Source organism: Megalops cyprinoides, chromosome 20, assembly GCF_013368585.1.
Source record: "Megalops cyprinoides isolate fMegCyp1 chromosome 20, fMegCyp1.pri, whole genome shotgun sequence".
Taxonomy (NCBI): domain Eukaryota; kingdom Metazoa; phylum Chordata; class Actinopteri; order Elopiformes; family Megalopidae; genus Megalops; species Megalops cyprinoides.
Genome location: NC_050602.1, coordinates 20545181 through 20565000, shown reverse-complemented (window position 1 = coordinate 20565000; position 19820 = coordinate 20545181). Strand labels below are relative to the sequence as shown.

General features: G+C 44.6%; 1 protein-coding gene across 2 annotated transcripts in view; it reads right to left on the bottom strand.

Annotated features, from left to right (window-relative positions):
• The window catches only part of zgc:110366 (uncharacterized protein LOC550476 homolog), a 20989-nt gene extending 3159 nt beyond the window's left edge, over nt 1-17830 (bottom strand). For both annotated transcript variants that reach the window (XM_036554397.1, XM_036554398.1), the window contains exons 1-6: nt 17655-17830; nt 10369-10617; nt 8425-8526; nt 6648-6739; nt 2135-2317; nt 1903-1962 (exon numbers count right to left, since the gene is read on the bottom strand). In XM_036554397.1, the coding sequence (XP_036410290.1) occupies nt 1903-1962; nt 2135-2317; nt 6648-6739; nt 8425-8526; nt 10369-10617; nt 17655-17739 (771 nt within the window). In that variant the 5' untranslated portion in view covers nt 17740-17830. The remainder of the gene's footprint in view (nt 1-1902; nt 1963-2134; nt 2318-6647; nt 6740-8424; nt 8527-10368; nt 10618-17654) is intronic.
• Between the last annotated feature and the right edge of the window lie 1990 nt (nt 17831-19820).

Below are 19820 nucleotides of genomic sequence, written 5' to 3'. Positions count from 1 at the left end.
CAATAAACTACACGGCCTTATTAAAGCATCAGACAGAAAGCAGAGCAATTTCATTGGCTACTATGCCTCATACAAGAGTTAAAAGGTAAAGCACTAAAACCACACAGTGTGTAACATTTACATTTGGCACATGCTTCTTTGAGGACAACAAAAAACAGTTCAGGGGTTCTCTTTATTTTCCTGCTGACAGTCTATTAAATCCATGGCTCTTCTGTGAGATGTGAGGCATTTCTGAACAACATAAAAAACTGAGGCCGTTATGTCAAATATGGCGTATAGTAACAGTGATGACAGCATGACTGTACAAATGTACAGCAAGATTGTACAAATTGATGCAGAAAACCTCCTTACAACAATTTCACAGATGAAATCCGCAACCTGTTCATTAGACCTTAAAGATTAGTCTTTACACAACTTCGCCATTAACTTTCCAATAACAAAATTCCTGAGAACTTTCAATCAGAATTTTGGTTCCATCACAGTACAAAGACCGCCTTCGTGAGAGTGGTTAATGATCTATGGCTAAATGCAGGTGCAAGGCATCTCAGGGTGCTACTTTTAGATTTAAGTTCTGCTTTTAATACAGTAGACCACAGAATATTACAACCACAGCTGAAAAGCAGAGTAGGACTATATGAAAGAGTCTTAAAATGATCTGAAGTACTGTATATCTTACTGCTAGAAAATTGTTTGTTACTCCGAGTGATTATGTGCCACAGAAAGCTAGCAGTACTTGTGGGGTCCCACAGGGACCAGTTATTGGCCCTTTACTGTCTTCACTGTGCGTGCTCCTACTTGGTGATGTCATTTCTACATTTGTGCTGTATGATCACCTGTATCTAATTGTTAAACCTGGGGAAAGCTCTTCAAAATAGTCTTAGCTAAATGTCTGCCAGACATAAAAATCTCGACGTCCCCCTGCAATTAAATGAAAACAACACAGAAACTCTTTTAGCTGGTCCCAGGAGGCAGGGAGCATTGTTTCACATGAATTCTATCTCAAACACAAGAAGCCTTACGTCAGAAATCTGGGGGTAATCTGACACTCAGGTCTTAATATGGAATCCCATATTAAGGATATCACTAAATGTTTCCTTTTATCACCTCATAAATATTGCAAAAGGGAGGTCATTTTTAAATCCCTGAGCAGACTGCTCATGCCTGGACTGCTGCAAAGCTTTTGTCTTCTGGCCTCCAAAACTACACTTTTGTTACAGATTATCCACGATGCAGCAGCCAGGGTACTAACTATCACAAAAAAGTGGGAGCACATTACCTCTGTGCCTAAATCCTTGCATTGACTCCCTGTTAGTTTTAGAATTAATTATTATAGGTTCAGGATAGGGCTCTGGTTTCTTTCCTTTCATGTAAATCTTATTCATTTAAACCTTATTAAGAGTCTTTGTTCTTATTTCTTTTTACTATGCCTGTACAGCACTTGGGGCTACCTTACAGTCTGAAACGTTCAATACAAATAAATACATTGAGACTGAATTGATTGTTATACTTTATAATGCATAATGTATAATTAATAACAAAATTCAGTGTCTGTAAAAAGTCAACAGCTCGCTAAATAATAACAATACTATTATCAGCTAACAGCTGATAACAGCTTTACTCTGTTCATGTCCAGGAGTAAAGCTGAGGAGGTGTGAGTCTGTCTTCTTTCCCACACTTTAAATCAATGATGAGATGCAAGCAAAAACAAAAAAAACATGACCTTCTGCCTTCGATCCGCAGAGAGTGGTTTCCTGTTCCGCGTCATTCTTTCAATGACTCACATAAACTCGCAGACACGGGGCTTCCCGTAATTTCCTCCTCCACAGTCAGCTCCATGTGGGAGGCCCCGCGTTCCCACCATTTCTTCCCAAAAAAAAAAAAACAGCCACATTTTTCCCTCACCTGACAGTTCTCCCAAATTCTCTCCTCTTTGGTTGACTTGGGAATCGTCACGACACCGTTCTGAGGCGAGAAGACAGAGGACAAGTGATATAAAAAAAAAAAAACATCAGAAAGACAAGACAAAGAAAGAAATGGTCCTTTCTCTGAATATTGTTTGTTTTTGCTTTTAAAAGTAGAGATGAAACAGGGTTGTTGTCATGGTAATACCCCCTGTTGCCCCCCCAGGACACACCTGTATGCTCCAGCGGATGCAGATTTGGGCAGGGGTGCGCTTGTACTTGTCCGCCAGGTGGAGGATGGCAGGGTGGGTGAGGGCCTCTCCCTTGGCCAGCGGGCAGTACCCCTCGAACACGATGCCCTCCCTGCGACAGTACTGTACTATCTCCTGAGGCTGCTGGAATGGGTGGTACTCCACCTGAGGGGGGGTGAGGGGGGTAAATGATTCATTCATCAGCAAAGGTTCTCAATCTGTGTCAACATACTTTTCGCCTTTTTTACCTTGCCATGTTGAAGAAGCAAGTCACAGTTCAACATAAGGAACGACATTAACTTAAAACAAAAATAAAGAGTATTTCCCAGACCAATAAATGGGACCTTCATTGTTGACCACATTATCAGACCAAATTAACAACACTTCCAGACCAGTGAGCATAACACTATTGAAGCCCTACCACAAGTTATTTTGTGCAACCTAAGTAGACAAGGGGAGCTAAGTATACTACCACACATCAGTCACTAGATCACGCAATATTAACTTATTAACTGAGGAGTATGACCAGAGCACAGAGGGGGAAAAAAGGGCTTCGCAGAAATCGTTCAATGAACTACAAAAATGAGATGACAGTTCAGACTGAGCTTGTTGTTTTTATTTTTTAATTTTCAGCAGCTCGATCGGAGCGTTATGTCCCGTGACACGCCGGCAGACACGGAGGCAGACACGGCTATAAAAATAAAGCCGATCTGCGCTGACCCGGGTTCAGATCGCAACTCTGTCTTCATGATTCAGCTCGGCGAACACCTTCTCACCAGGGAGCATTTCTCAGATGGGATTCGCAGTTCTCCAAACAAAAGGGCAGTCTGTGCCCTGGGTGCTCACGCTCAGTGTTACGTAAACAGACACTGGGACCTCACATTGGGTGGATGGGTGGGGGGGGGGGGGTGATTGAGAATCGGGGCTCTGTTCACCGTACAAGCGATCAGGATCAGAGAAGAAGAGCTGGTGATTCTTGGTGATTCATTGACTATTACAAATACCTGTAGATTGAAGGGTTTCAGGAAAAAAAAAAATCACTTCAGCACTTCAGTTCAGTTTCTTGTAATATTAATCACTAACAAGCAAACCCTTAAAAGAGTACTGCACCAAGCTGGAGCCTCCTTATGCTGTAGGAATGTCATCCTTTTTGTTGCATGAGTGTATAGCACAGTGTGCAAGTGTGTGTGTGTGTGTGTGTGTAACAGCATACAGACTCCAGCAAACTCTTGGCTGGCCACGGCAGTGTCACTAAGCAGGAAGGCTTGAGAGCTGCATTCTGGGAATGAGAGGGGCTCAGTGACAGAGCCTCGGCTCTGTGTGGTGTTCTGTGAGGCCTGGCTCAGGGCCTGTCTCCTGGGTGCTGAGAAAGCTATGCGGAGTCCAGCACCGGCCAGACAATGCTGAGGCGGAAATGCCCTTTGTTCGAGAAACGCCCCCTTCCCATCACCCCCTCCTCCCCTCCCCCTCTCTCGTGCTCCTGTCTTTTCACGGACTTTGCCGTTCTTTCTGTCCCACAGGAGGAGGGGGGGGGGTTGCGATGTCGCCCGGCGAGGGCATTTGGTCCATCTTGCCCATGTACCCAATCTTTTTAGTGGTCTCAGAGACCCCTGGACAATTCAATCCCAAACTAGTCTTCACCACAATCTGTATTTTCCTTTTAATGGGTACAATTAACTGGTCATTTTTGTTTTGCCATTTTTTTTTTACCATACTTATCACTCACAGTCGTTTCTCTGTGATGTACTCTGCAAAGTTCTCTCTTACAGACGCACTTGGAAGGAAATGTACTCGATAAATCTTCTAGCTCTGGAGGAATATGTCATATTTTCAGTGACAATCTATATCTTTAGTTCTGCTCCTGGCTGTAACTTCATGCGCTTCCCTTCCGGCATCGTGAGAGTACAGAAAGCCTTGAGATGGCCCCTCTTAGTGAAGGCGTTACTTTTATTCTGACCTTGTGTCTTTCTAATAAATATCATTCTGCATCCACAGAGTGAGGTCATCAGCTTTTTATTAAACTGCACCAGATTCCTTGTATATTGACTGCATTTCCATTTTTACACATCAGTGGTGTGTTCCAATGCATTTTTTGTTCAAGATTTTGTTAAATGTTATATTTATTGTAATAAATTCTTGTAGTGATTAAGTTATTAGGAAATTATTACGCAACCCATTGTAAGACAGTACAAGAAGAATTATAATAACAATAAGAAGAAAATGTGTCCAAAGATCAGATACTTCTGAGAGATCTGCAAGCTAAGCATCCCGTTTTCAACACGGGCAATCAGAGGGGCAAGACAGGAAGTGGGTTGTGGATAACAGGAAGTAGGGATAAGGGAGTAGACATCCCACAGACTGACCCACTGAGTGTCTGGGCAAAATTCCATGGGTGGGTTGGTCGGGGTATATATGGTAGGAGGGCACACCCAAATGCCCAAATACCCAGACACCCCGCCCATCCCATGTACCAACAGCTGTGCCTATGGCAACACCAAAACACACTACTATAATTATCTGTGATACTGTCATCATTTATGATCGTTATCGACAACTTGGCCACAATTGTCAGAAAACAATTGTAGCTCCGTCCCTCCTGAGTCCTAACTCCTCCCTCTCTTTGACTCCCTTTTTTATTGGCTGAGAGTATATTCACAGCCAGGAGAGGTGGTGCCAAAGTGCTAAGCAGTCACTATATGCACAATAAAAAAGTATCTGGGAGTGTATTTGCGTGTGTGTGTGATTATTCATTAATGGTAACTAACAATGTGTAAACCAAGCCTTACAGCATGTCTGGATCCAGACTGCTGCCCTAATTCTACAATGATCTGACAATGCAGCATTTCCCAAACCTCTCCTGGAGGACCCCTTGTCCTGCATGTTTTAAATCTCTCCCTGTTCCAACACACCTGATTTAAATGATCAGTTTATTAAGCAGCTTCAGGAGTTCATAATGAGTTGATCATTTGAATCAGCTGTGTTGGAGCAGGGAGAGATCTAAATGCTGTGATAATGTAATACATGAAGTACAGGTTAAAGGTGTACTGAACATCTGAACTGAACTGATTGTTCTAAAGATATTTTACTTAATACCTATAATACTAGAGGCATTCTGCTTAATCTCTGAAAGCCCTGTGACTGAAAACAGACTAAAACAGGCAGCTTCCTGAGCCCCTGAGCGGAGCTGGGCTGAATCGGTGCCTGCGAGCGGGGTGCAGAGGAGGTACGGAGGGGGTGCGGAGGGGTGACCGAGAGGCACCGAAAGAGTAAAGGACTCAGTCATGTGCAGCGAGGGGGACGATAACGGGCCAGTGCTGAACACCACATACAGCGCAGCCAGTGTGAGCGAGGAGCATCCTTATGCTCAAATGGATCTCACCATTTCACCGCTGCAGCCTTTTGGGGCGTGGTATTTCTCTTGGGCTTATTCACTTGGCTCCATCACTTCTTCGCATGGTTTCTCTGGAATGAAACCCAAACGCTTCTCTCATATTCTCCCATCTGACACACAGTCCTCGCAATGCATCTTGGCTTCCCTAGCTGCCCTCTCCTCTTGGGTATCTCATCATCGCCCGTGGCTCAACTTGGCTGGACTGAATTTCTCCACATCCCAGCTAAGTCCTCTCACTTCTAGGACCTCACCATCACCACGCAAAACACTATAGCGTCTGCCTCCCAGACTCCCAAGATCCTCAGGGTGACACTCAACAGCAAAATGAGCTCAATGGACCACGAAGGGGTGGTCAGTAGGGCTTGCAGGTACTCTCCCCAAAGTAATCTAAAGATTGCTACAACCCCCTCTTTCTTGCAAAAGACTTCAGAATAAAATGTCTTTGAATACATATTCGCCATTGTCTTAATCAGATGTATCCAAACTTTTGACTGGTACTGTATATATGGATGCAGGTTTAGATGTGTTCAGTTGCATCCTGTTTGTACCATCTTTCATGCAACTTTATTCAATGCACTTTGGCACAGCAACCATCTTTCAGACATCTGAGCTGGTGACAGGTGACCTCCTGTGTGCCCGACTTCTCCGTGAGGTCATACAGGTAAGGCGTCTGTCTCTCACCTCACTATGAGCAGGTTATGGGTCAGCGCAGACCTGTGTACGGGGACACGGTGACTGAAGACTCGGGAACAGAGACCGTACTGCTTAGACTGATGACCTCAGCGGATGAAACCAGACGCTGTTTGTTAAACATTTTCCAATTCCCTAGAATCTCAGTTCAAAGTGACGTCTCAGGCATGTCATTCCAGGAGGTTTCGTATGTCGGGCAGGGGTGGAATATATCCCAAAAAAGCTACAGGACTCACTTTAAACAATGACTGAACCTACGTGACACATACATACATCTTTGTGTGTGTGTGCGGTGGTACTGGGGGGGGGGGGGGGGGGGGGGGGGGGTCTGTCATATCTGGTGTTGCTGTACTACATTGATGAAACAGCAGGCATACTTTCACACACACCACACGCATAATCAGAAACACAGACCTGGTTGACGTGTGGAACGATGCCGCAGTCCTCCTTCAGCTCTTCCAGGTGGGGGATGAGAAAGTTACTCACGCCGATCGCCCGACACACCCCTGCCACGCCCACGAGAGAGAGAGAGAGAGAGAGAAAGAGGCACACATGATGGAGGAGGAGGAGGAGGAGATCTGTTGGTAATATGCAACATCAAACTATGTAACATGATAGGCAGGAACTACATGGCTTGAATTTACTGCTCAGCCATAGCACCAGTGCGTTACTTTGGCTAGCAGCTTTGTATGGGTCCAACATTCAACTTTCAGGTGGTATCTGCAGACTTCAATGGTATTTATTGTGTGATTCTGGTGTAAAACCATGAAGCTCCGCTGTTCTGGACTAGACCAGCTGTGACCCAGATACCCTACGCATGTGGGCTGAATCCATTGTGTTGTCATAGTGATGGAACGCCATTGAGGAGTGGCAGCTGGTGAGATGGACACTGGGGTGGCTAAACTGGGGGATTCCTATGACAACCTGCTTCTGACACTTTTGCTCAAATAACCACATTGGTGATCGAAATACATATCAGCAGCTTATTCCTTTCAGTGTGATTCTACCTACCATGGCTATGGCTCCACAAGAAGGGGTGTGCAAAGAGCAAAAAAAGGGTGTAAAATGGGCATAAAAAACAGTCTCCAGGATTCAATGAACCATAGCCTTCTTACTCCAACAAATTAAACCACAGGCTGTCCATCCTCAAGTGACACCCCCACACTAACAGAGGCCAAGAATGACTTCCCCCTTACTCCTACACTCCTCTAGTGACACCTCACAGATAAATCCACACACAAAACAATGCCATTTATACGGCGAAGCACGCCATAAATTCATCAGGGAAAACCGAACTGGGATTTTGAGAGGCCGTGTTTGCATTCCAGCTCCTTGGTATGAGTAGGAGTGAAGGAGGGCGAGTTTATTTGCGCTGAGGTAAGAGAAGACAGAGTTTATGAACGATGCATCTCTGGAGCCAAAGTTCACCAGCGACAGCTCGATTTGATGGCTACCACTGCCGCATTGTGCCTTCAAACCACAAACTCCTAATAGCGCAACAGCGGCCACAGTGATGGCCCGTGGGCATTTCTGCGACTGACAAGCTCCCTCCCTGGCAGGGTAGACACTGAGGACCACAGAAACGGAACCAAACTGGGCGATTCCACAGAAGGGAAAATGCATGATCATTCCACAGAAAGAGCATGTCTTCACAAATATTTTATTTGAATCATGACTGTAGTGTCACTCCTTTAAACCATTTGCATCCCTATCTGGAGGAAACACTGTTCACGTCCAGGCTTTGATAACTCATCAGTAGAGAGGAGGGGGGATTATTCATTTTTTTTAAACTCCAAAAGCAGGAAGAGGAGAAAGGTTTCGTGACACAGAGCATATGGAAAAACATGCTTCTCTGGCCCCCTGTGGACTACATTTCCTCTCAGTTTTCATTTTCCCTCATCAGGAATGATTATTCTTCCTCTCTCACTCGCTCAGTGAGATATGTCTGTCAGTAGAAGGAATGTGAGACACTTGGTGCATATATTTACCTCTATATAGAGATACAGTTGATTTCAGGCTTTTCTGGGTTATTTCTATGCATTTCAGGGTATTTTCATGTATTTCTCGGCTATTTTTAGGTTTTTCAGGGTATTTGTGAGCTGTTTTTGAGGGTTCACTTCAGGCTTTATAGGGTCATTTTCAGATATTTTTAGTGCTTGTATTTCCCCTGGCTTGCAGAGACGAACTGTACCTTCATCGTACAGCTCCTCCAGTGCCCTCCATGTCTCCGCCCGAACCTCTCGATTGGACCGCCCAGGGACTGAGCAGTCCGGCCAGTGCATTAGGTACAGATCTGAGAAATGAAGACAAACAGGGAAAGGTCTATGTGAACATGGTCCCTTTCAGCTGACATAACAACTGTATATATCTCTGACCCACTATCCTCTCCATGTTTGAAACCTTCAATTTTGTGCCTTGACAACATCTTTTTGATTCTCAGGTCTGCTTTGCTGACGGACTGTAGTCATCTGTATCTGTAGTTATCTGTGGCTACCTTTATTTCCAGTTTTGAAAGGAGATTGTTCACAGTCAACAGTCCGTAGTCCACCTGCTGCAGGAATAGAAACCATCCTCTGGAAAGGATGTAGCCCTGTTGGAGAGGGCGTGATGGAGATGAAGTCCAGAGATCAGTCCTGCCGTGTGTACTACAAGCTCAGGACTCCATCCTCCACCAGTCTCACGTAGGAACTTCCATGTAGTGGGAGTTTCATGGTCTCCCCACAGCGTCCTGTCCCTCCTGATGACTGGTGGGGTTATTAAAAGCTTAGATCACTGATAAGCAGGAAATTCAACTGAATTACTAGGAAGCCTGCAGAAACAGAGCGTTCCATGAACAGCACAGTCTCAACACAGACAGTCCCAGCACAGAGCACTGTAAGGTACAGTTTGAACAGTCACGCGCACTCCCACACAGCTGAACATCCACCTGAACAAAGTCAGAATATAAGTCTTATTTAAGCCTGGGGGGGAAGAGGGAAATGGTTTACTTTCTGTGGGGAGTGATTGACAGGGTAGCTAACAATAATGGTGAATAAATATACATCCACAGCTTCTATTGTGTTTGTTTTTGCATCCTTTGTGAAATGTGTGGGACTTTGCCGCTTCCCACGCGGTGCTGCATCTCAAGGCATCAATCTCACCTCGCAGTTAAACTACACCAGGTCAGGACCCTTTTCCCCCACATGTTGAAATCATGTCCTGCTTGTTTTTACTGGCAGCCAAGACATGTGACTTAAATTTTTTTTTTTTTTGTTTTGATTATTATGACACATATGAGTGCTGGGATTTCACATTCCAAACATTGTTGGTGTGTGTGTGTTGAGAGCTGCCAGGACACCCATAAATTAGCGCTTGCGTACCAACAGAAATACACTCCACAATTACTTTGTTAGTATCAGGTATGTAATTATTGAACCCAGGACTCTCTTATTGTACCCTAACCTTTATAATGCAAAGTAGTGTTGCCATAATGCAGTGTGGTTTTGAGTCTTCTGCTATGAGGGATCCCCCATTATTTGGAATACCTTCACCCCAGTCCACAAACACAGATCCCAGGAACAGCACCACAGCGATGGAGAGCTGTGTTTGTCTTATTCCACTTATGTTTATTTACTTTCATTTCTAGCTGTGCTGCATGCCCCTTCCGGGAATCGGGACGCCGCTGTACCCATTCTTTTTTTTTTCCCCTTTGGTTCCGCTTCCTCCCCCAAAATATTTGTGCTCAGGATGCGCAGAATGGTGTTTTGTTCTGTGGGCTTGCAGTCCTGTTAGAAGGTGAGGGCCTGCTGCCTTCCTGTCCCACACTCACACGCAGCGGCACTCACTCACATACACACACTCAGTCTTACACACACACACACACACACACACACTCAGGCACCCACTCGCACGCACGCACTCACACAGTCTTACACACACAGTGGCACTTGCTTGCACACACACTCTCATTCATTCACTCACTCACTCGCTTACTCACTCATTCATTCAGACATGCAGACACACACGCACACACACACACATACACCAGCACTCACACACTCCCTCATTCGCATGCAGACACACACCACAGCCCCGAAATGCTCAGTCCCTTAAGAGCAAAAGAGGGGACGCGTTTCCCACGCCCCGGATCTTTTACCCAGGTAGTCCACCCCCAGGCGCTTGCAGGAGGCGAGGCAGGCTTGCCGGGTGCTCAGGTAGCCATAGTCCCCCGGCCACAGCTTGGTGGTCAGCCACAGGTCCTCCCTGCGCACGCCGCTCTCCTGCACGGCCACACCCAGCTGCTCCTCACAGCCGTACCGCCGCGCTGTGTCGATGTGCCGTAGGCCGCAGTCACGCAGGGCGTACACCACCGCCCGATGGGAGTACCCCCCGTGGTGAGATGTACCTGTCCGGGGACGGGGGGATGGGGACAACAATGAGATGGAAGGGGGGGGGGAGAGAGAGAGAATGATGGTGAGAGGCATAAAAAAGATGAAAAGAACAAGAGAGAGAGGGAGGGAGGGAGAAAACGAAGTAAGGGAATATTGCCGAACCTACAGAACAGCACACCAGAGAGGCAGGGACAGGGCTAAACGCATTATCTCACTATATGTTCTATTTTTAGGTATCTGTTCTATGAAGCAGAAGTTTGTCAATTACAAAGTTAAACACTTTGAAACTCAAACTAGGAGCTCAGAGACAGAGACAAAAATGGTTACACAGAGTGCAAGCAGGTTTTTATGCAACAGGTTATATAACTGCTCTGTAAGTGATTTCGGTACTCTTAATGAGAATGGGTGAGAGAAAGTTGGGGGAGTGGGGGGGGGGGGGGTTGCACCCCAAACGAGGGCCCCACTCTCACCATGGTCCTGCTGTGAGCTCCACAGAGCGATCTCCAAAATTACAGCACAAAGGGACCTCTTTCAGCCCCCTTGAGCCTGGGACTGGGGCTTTGCATGTACAATGAGTCCCCAAACAATGAATGAGTGCCTGAACGCTGAATGAGTCCCTGAACATTGAATGAGCCCCTGAGCACTAGAGAAATGCAGACATGATTCCACAGGTTGTGCTCAGGAATGGTGTCTTCATTTATTTACTTTCATTATCATTTATGTATTTCACAGATGCTCTAATGCAGAGCAATTTACAAGGTGAGATACATCAATAGCAATAAAGCTGTGTACGAAAAGGCAAAGCTACTTGCACGTACAGATCAAGGGTTATCGACAACTGCAAATAGCCTACAGGTTTGCCTAAGGCAACTACAGCATATGCCATTCATGAAGGTTCTCCTTCATGACTATTGATAAATCAAAAATCATTTTAACCCTGTATATCTACAGCTCTGTAACTGAGGCTTGAGAACAGGGAGGATGTTGCTCCTCTAGAGCCACTTTGACATTGTACATTTCATCTAATTTTATAGCTCAACATTTTTTCAGTGTCCAAAACAGCAGTGTCCCACCTGGGACTTTAACCTGATACCATCTGGTTGCAAGCCCAGGTGTCCCTTTATCCCTTTATCACACAAATCTGAGCCTGGCCCCTCAGTTCTTTTTGTGGCACTTAAGCCCAACAGTCCCCCCCGCCCCCCCCCCCCCCCCCCCCCCCGATGAATCCAAATGTGAAGCTTTCCGTTGTTGCCCACGCTGAATTTTCCTGCTAAACCACACACATTTTTTTGGGGCTTGTTCATTTCACTTTCCATTATTGGCTCATTTTGAGTCATCACCATGATACAAGCACCTCTGGGAAAGGCAATGTATTAACAGTGAGCATTTCTCTTCTTAATCTAACTGTCCCAAAAAACTAGAGGACAGACCACTGACAGGAAGTCTGACTGTCACCGGAAGTGAACAGTTCTTGCTATGACATCCCAGGAACATGCCTGGAACGGGACCAAATTCACTTCCCAGATTCTATTTCTACATCTTGCTCTTCTCCCCCACCCGATACTGCCTGACATTTTTTCCCTGTTAGTCAGTGTGAGACAGTATGACAGCAGTTGACCTTCCATTGTTTGTAAGCAGAGAATGACCATGAGGCCACACATCAGTGCAGTCCTGGAGTGCCATTATGACTCAGGTATGTCCTGTGCTTTGAAGTCCACAATCAAGGACACAGATGCAGGAGAGACTATTCCACAGGGGTTACACGTTTTCCATCGAAATTCAGAAGTAAATTCTGGGACAGACAGGAGTAAGTCACACCATCTCAGGGATGAGACAGGAATAGGCCACACCCTCTCCGGGGTGAGGCAGGTGTAGACCACACCATCTCAGGGGTGAGACAGGAATAGGCCACACCCTCTCAGGGGTGAGGCAGGAGAAAATCACATTTTCTCAGAGGTGAGACAGGTATAGGCTACACAATCTCAAGGGTGAGACAGGTGTAGACCATACCTTTCAGGTGTGAGACAGGTGTAGACCACACCATCTCAGGGGTGAGACAGGCATAGGCCACACCGTCTCAGGGGTGAGGCAGGTGTAGCCCACACCCTCTCAGGGGTGAGGCAGGAGAAGACCACATTTTCTCAGAGGTGAGACAGGTATAGGCTACACCCTCTCAGATGTAATTAGAATCATATGTTCATGTCCCTCTGGTTCCCAGGAGAAACCCAGTAGAAACCATACCCCTCAGAGTCTGCTATCATTACTCTTTTTAGCACTGGCACGGTGAGTAGTGAGGGAATGGAGGAGGCTCAGAGGGGCTCTGATGTAGAGAAGAATCAGGAACTACCAGGACCCTCCCCCCTCCAAAGATCTACGAAGCTACAACAAGAAAACACTCATTCAATTGGCTAAGTCAGGGACAAAGATGTGAGGACAGAGTTCCTGCTACGAGTGCATTCCAGTTTAATCACCTTTACGCTTGGCCAGAGAACACAGGTGAGAGTGACTTAAAAGCAAACATCACACCGACACTAGAAAACATTTCATCACACTGACTGGTTAACACAAGGAGTAACTTGCATCTGCAGTGGATTCAGAGACTCTGAGGCCTGTCTAGAACTAACTGAATGCAGGGCTGGATTTACTGTAAATAACAAGCAAATGAGGAGCCATGCTTAACAACCTTAATCAGTACATTCATATTATGGACGGCGTTTGTACTACAAGAAATGAGAGAAACTATGTTATGTATAACTTCACATCAATGACCTAAATCTCAGATGGTTTTCATTAGCATTTAACAGCAGACTGGTCCATTGAAAGGAAAATCCCCATATATAGTACAAACTACCTCGGAACTGCAGAAAGAGCACTCTGGAAATACCCCAACAACGACTTGAAAAAATAAGCTTTTAAACGGACATCTTCTTTCTTTCCACAATAAAAATCATGCTGTTGAGATTTCCACTTGATTAGTCAGATGCAAAGGCAATAAACACACAGTGTGGGAAAGCTGTACGCAGGGCGGAAATAGATGCCGCTTCATATAAAGGGCACATCTAGCTCCGTCACAGATGAAACAGCTAAGCAGTACATAGGACTCCCGTTCCAAAAAGCCAGTGGACAGAAAACTGCAGAAAGTATAGGACTCTTTTTTTATTGTTTTCATTTTCATCCATAATTTAATTACCACATCATTCTGGTTGTTAACTTAATTTATTACTAATTAGGTGCCAAAGTGATAACAGCCGTAGCCCAGCCTTAGTCTGTTAAACTTCCAAAGTCCAACAGCGTGTTTAAAACAGTATTTTTTTTACCTTTCTTTTAACCTTTACATTATTATTGCCCCAGCGTGATATCTTTAACATGACTTAAGCATGCGGCCATTTGGAGGAGTTAAGAAGATGAGGTGTAAAACTTGCTTGGATAAAAAAAAAACTGGATAAGACAGTTAGCAGCTTCCTACAGGAGTTTAGGAACAAGCTAATACCCAAGTGCCCAAATCCGATGACAACCAAACAATACGTCCTGAAACTCCACCCAATCCTCCTCATTTCTGGGAAAAATTATGAAAAAAGAAGGACATGTGACTGGAATGTCACAACTGAGCGAGAAGTACTGGAGTATCACACCTGCCTCAGGTGAGAATGAGAACAGTCACAGAAAAAGAGGAGGAGAAGAAGGGATGGAGAGGTGAAAAGAGAGAGGGTGAAGAAGTTGAGTATGGTTTGATTCTCCTGCTGTGATCCAAGGCCTCCAAACTATTTATGACACAATGCAACAAGAATTTTATGAAACGAGAAATTTGGCAAACATTCATGGCCACTTCCTGTTACGGCCTTCGTTCAAGACTGTCAATTTTTTGGAGCAATTTATAGCATTCCTTCCCCTTTTGTGAATGAATTGTGTGCAGTCTGGAAATGAAGTCCTGATTACCATTGGAGTTTACAAAAGCAGTTGGAGATTATAACAAACACATCCTGTCGAACAAGAGTATTTACATCCCACTCCAACTGGTCCAGAGAGACTGTCTGGAAAAGTTGAGCTGTTTGACTGTAAACGGGAAACAAACACATGTCGCTCTGCACTCATGCCCACTGGGTGGTTTAGTAGTTCAGCTGCACCGTGTTAGTCTGCGGTTTGAGAAGGCAGTAATGGAGTTAAATGGATGTTATTCTGAATTACAGGCATTGTCCAAATAAAGTCCACAATGGGGAATTTCTAAAGAAAAATTCTTAATCAGCTATCGAACCAATGCTTCCAAAAAAAAAAACATTATTACGTTACATTAAATTATTTAGCAGACGCTCTTAGCCAGAGCGACTTCCAAATAAGTGCATCACTATGCTGAAAGTAGTTATAGAGAAGTATTACAAGAGGAAGAGGTCAGTAAGATACCAAGTTAAGTGCTACGCTAGTGTAGAGTGTTTTTAGAAAATAGGGATAGATAGAGAGGAAGCTAGACTAGAGATACAGCTTGAAGAGGTGAGTTTTCAGCTTTCTCTTGAAGGCACCCAGGGAGTCTGTTGTATGAATTATATGAAGAGCAATGTCATGTAGAAATTCTGCATTTGCTATGATTCTAAAACACGTACTAAGTCAGCTATGAAGAGACAGAAATGGTGTTTTTCTTCTCTCTGTCTCTATCACAGCCTCTTGGCACTACCCATTATACATTCACACACCCGTTCACCCCAGCTTTCTTCTTCTGTCCTTCCTCTCTTTCCAAAGCAAAAAGACCCCAACAACCCCCCCGTGACAAGCAGCCCAGAGACAGCTGACATGGAGGAGGCAGGGGGAGAAAATGAAAGAGGAGAGAGGAACAGAAAGAGGAGAAAGAGGAAACTAAAGCAGAGAGGCAAGGGAAATAGAAAGGGGGAGAGAGGACAGGTGAGGTGAGGAGGGAAGAGAAAAGAAAGAGAGGGAGCAGGAGGACAGCAAGAGAGAGCAAAGAAGAGTGGATATATGGAAGACAGGCAAGGAGACTAAAAGAGAGAGAAGAAGCCGAAGAGAAGACAGGAGAGATGAGAGGAGTTGAGAAATGGTTAATGTTGGTGGGGAGATACGCTCTGCAGAGCCCGAGCCAAACGCAGTGCCCCCGCCCCCCCTCAGCCCAGTACAGGGGGAATTTGCCACTGGCTGACTGGACTCAAACAAAACCAGGAAACCAAGGGGCGCGAGGGACAAAAGAGACCCCCGCCTCTTCGGCCAACTGCGCAACCACACTGCAGACAAAAGGCTGCGGTTACGTAACTGCTCTCCAAAACAACAATCAGCACCATTGATTGGTCCTGAAGGTTTGAGTGTTGAGTGTCACGTGTCCCGCAGATGAAAGCCGTTCCTGCACTCCCCCACCCCCCTTCACAGGCCCTCCAAAGTCCTTGCCATTGCTGTGAAAACTTCTCACTGGCGACCAGAATGTTTACATACGCTCAACTGGCAGAGTTTCCATGGAAACATCTCTGGGAAGGGGGTGAGAGAGAAAGCAGCCCGGCAGTGAGAGATACTGGCACACCTCATCAGTCCCACACTGCAATGATTTACCAAACCCACTGTGCCCAGCACAGCGCCCCCTGTCTGCTGCTGAGGGCTTTTCTCCAGACAATCTACAAGCGAGCGTCCTGGAAGAACACTTGTTTGAAATTTGGATCCATGCTATTTTTACCTGACAGTCCATCAACCTCCCTTCTTCATAGCAGAATATGCCTGCTTTGCAATGACCCGCCTTAGCTGTATGTGCGACAATATAATGCAAGACAACATGGTTTGCACCTTGATCGAGTTTCACTTCCTGCTGACATCTTTTGAGATGGTACCATCTGTACCCTCTGATATTGCATTGTGCGTGTGACCACATTAAGTGTGATCACTCACTACATATGTGCATGATATGCAAATGTTTGCAGTAAGTGGAGAAGGAGACACACGATCCGGCCACCTTTTATAACAAGAGATAGATGAAATTAAAAGGAAAAGCACAACCCTCAGCTTTAATCATGAGGCCGAATCTGGACCTTACTTGATCTCATGGGCGTCAGTTTGTTTTGAAAAGTGCTGGGGACAACGACGGGTTCAACGCGTTCAACTAACTAAAGGCTTTCAAAAAGTGGTGTGGACGAAACAGGCCACGAAAAAAAGTGGTGGGGACATGTCCCCAGCGTCCCCAGCAAAAATTATGCCTATGCTTGATCTTCTCTGATCATATAGAACAATGACAGAATATACAAGGTGGCACTGTCCCAACAATAACTAACTGTGACATTGAAAGGTACAAGTGTAAGGTGCTATAATACCCATCAGTGCAAGACAATGCAAGCACCTTATATGCAGGGACTTTTTGTCAATGACATTACACAATAAGAGCTGTTCCTGACGTTCGCTTGCTGAAACGTTCTCTTTATAAGGGTACTCCCATTTTCATATAAATCTAAAGTCAAAACAACGGAAAAAAGGGAAACTCCACCGTAAATGCCAGCAAGCGTGTTATATAAGGAGGGAGGATAAGTATAGCCGAATTCCCAAGAATTGAAAGGAATTCGCACACATAAATAGATTTCCTGGACTCTTGACTACCCACAGTAACAGGACGTAAACCGTCTAAAGGGGACGTAGGCAGCGATGCACCGGGGACTGATCAGTGCGTTAATAGAAGCTATTCTGTACAACACTGGCGCAGTGCATGCATAACTTAATCAATGCACCAACGTAGATAGATAACGACGTTGTGTGATAATGTGATCACGTGCATCAAGTGTCCAAACCATCATGCGATATAAAACTGAACACAGTAGCATAGAAAACATCATAACTCGCAGAGCCGCTTTACACAGACAACTATCTGCTTTACAAAAAATACGAATTAATTCGAAGCGTAACTGTAACTTTTCCTTTTGCTTCTATTGCGATCCACAGACGGTGATTTAGCCCCTAAAATAAAACTGTGTCGTTACCACATTTCTAACACAATATCAGCCACCGATCACAACAGTTGCAAAGTGCACCGGGAAGTTAATGTATGGCAAACGATAGCTACATTAGCTGACCTGCTTACCTAGTCCCAGTATTGGAATTTGCAGGCCATTAGAAAGTGGGACTGTGGGATATGTTGGTATCGACGAAGCTGATGTAGACGTCATGTTTAAAGGCCACTGATCTTGTTGCTGGCGTGCCAGATGAACTAGCTTGCTAACATCAACTCCAACTCCTTTTAATCTCAAACATATTTCTAAATATGTTATGTCTGAGTGACAGAAAGTGCCCCTACCGTAAACTGTCGTAAAACGTCTATTTTGCTGCAAGTCGTATGCCAACTGGAAGTATGGCAAATATGGAAGGGACGTATGCGAGTATGTTTGAGTGTTTCCTAGGTTGACGTTGCCCCTAGGTGTAGATAGTGGACCATTTCTGCCGTTTAGCTAATGATGGTTTAAGCTAGAGTTATGGTTTAGGAATCAGGTCCAAGATCACCATGCATACGGGCAAGTGTGTGTGTGCTGCGCAAAGCTTGTCCGATCCCTACTAGTTCAGATCAGAAACAATGTCGACAATCTGCGGACAAATCTGCGATTCTTTTGCGAGAATCGAATTGAAAAAATGCAGTGCGCTGTAGTTATCGAAGGCATAAGATAGATTTTTTTTTCAGCTAAGCTGTGATGAAGTTCTCGGCTCTTTATTTGTCATGACAAACATACATTTCTGTGCACAAAGCTAAACAAAAAGAGAACACATACATTAAAATATGGTAAAGAATCACAGCTCTAAAAATGACTAGAACAGTTTCAGGTGTTTCTCTTCACATGCAGAGCGCTTATCCTTCAGTCTATACCAAGCAGCAGTGTGTCTCTCTCTAAGCATGACCACCTTTGACCACCATATCTTTCCTGTGTCAGTGAAGACAGAAGTATAAAATGCAAATTTGTTTTTTATTTGTCTTTCTCAAAAAGCAGAAGGAAGTGTTTGTCAAAGTCTGTCGCGTTGGGGTAGCGAGATTTCCAACGTGTATTTTCTCAGAACCTGACTCTGGTTTGTGTTTCTGACAGTTACCATGTATTTTCCCACTGAATATTTCCTGTTTTGGATCTGACAGTAGGCTACAGTTTGTTTCGTGCTTCAGTACCTGGTATTCCGATGATGTAGATGTGTTTTAATTTGGTTTATTCTGCCACAGAACAATGTCCTTAACTAAATTAAAACACACACATGCAAATCATTGCACTCATTTTGATTAATTTGGAGTGTCTTGAATTATAACATTGTGGCACCTTGGCAATTCACATTAATTTTCCTGAGTAGAACACTCCTTAGTTACTGATACAATATTAGACGGTGAAGGCTGCAGGAATGCCCAGTTTCAGTTTTACAGTGAATATCATATCTCAGGCTAATTACCAAAGCAGTAAGCAGATAAACTATTTTGAGGGAAAAACTGGGTCCAAGAATTTAGCTGAGTACATTTCTCAGTTAAGACAGAATGTGTCAACTTTATCCATTCATTTGTAATTCCACTTTTAAAAATCAGCTCCCTGTACAAATAATCTTGGACAGATATGATTCTCCTAAGTGCAGTGCCTCAAAAAACCATTAGGAGGCAAACTGTGCTTAACATTTATTTGTACGACTGAGAGCTAATGTCAATAAAGGCAGTGGGATAACCATCACAAACCAAGATCTCTGTGTCGGAACAAAGGCAAACACAGCTATCAGGCATTTTCACCACCGATAAGTATGCATAAACATTTCTTATTATTGTATGTTATGCTTGGCTTAAAAGCAAAAGAATAAAAGAACTAGAGTACATGCTCTACAAGCAATAAATAAATAAAATAAATAAACCAGTGGCATGCACAGTCTGCCCTCTGCTGTAGTCATGCTCAGTTGAACAGAGATGCTAAAGGTCACAATCACAGCTATTTTCCCATGGTCCGAAGCCATTGCCCACCCCCTCCCAAAAAGCCTTGCCCTGATCACATGATTAGCGGAAAATAACATCCACACTGCCAGTTCACTCTGACAGATGACAAAAATACAATTGCTAATAATATGGTTCAGGGGCTGAGTGTAGAATAGTATTGCTCTTACAGCAGCTGACCTAATGTTAGTTTATGCCTTGTATTGAAACTCAACTGATTAATCTGGCTTCATGTTTTAGTTAAAAGTCATTAGCTAACCCTGGGGGGCGCTGAATGAATGAGGTCCTGCGATCACTGAGGTCCTGTGC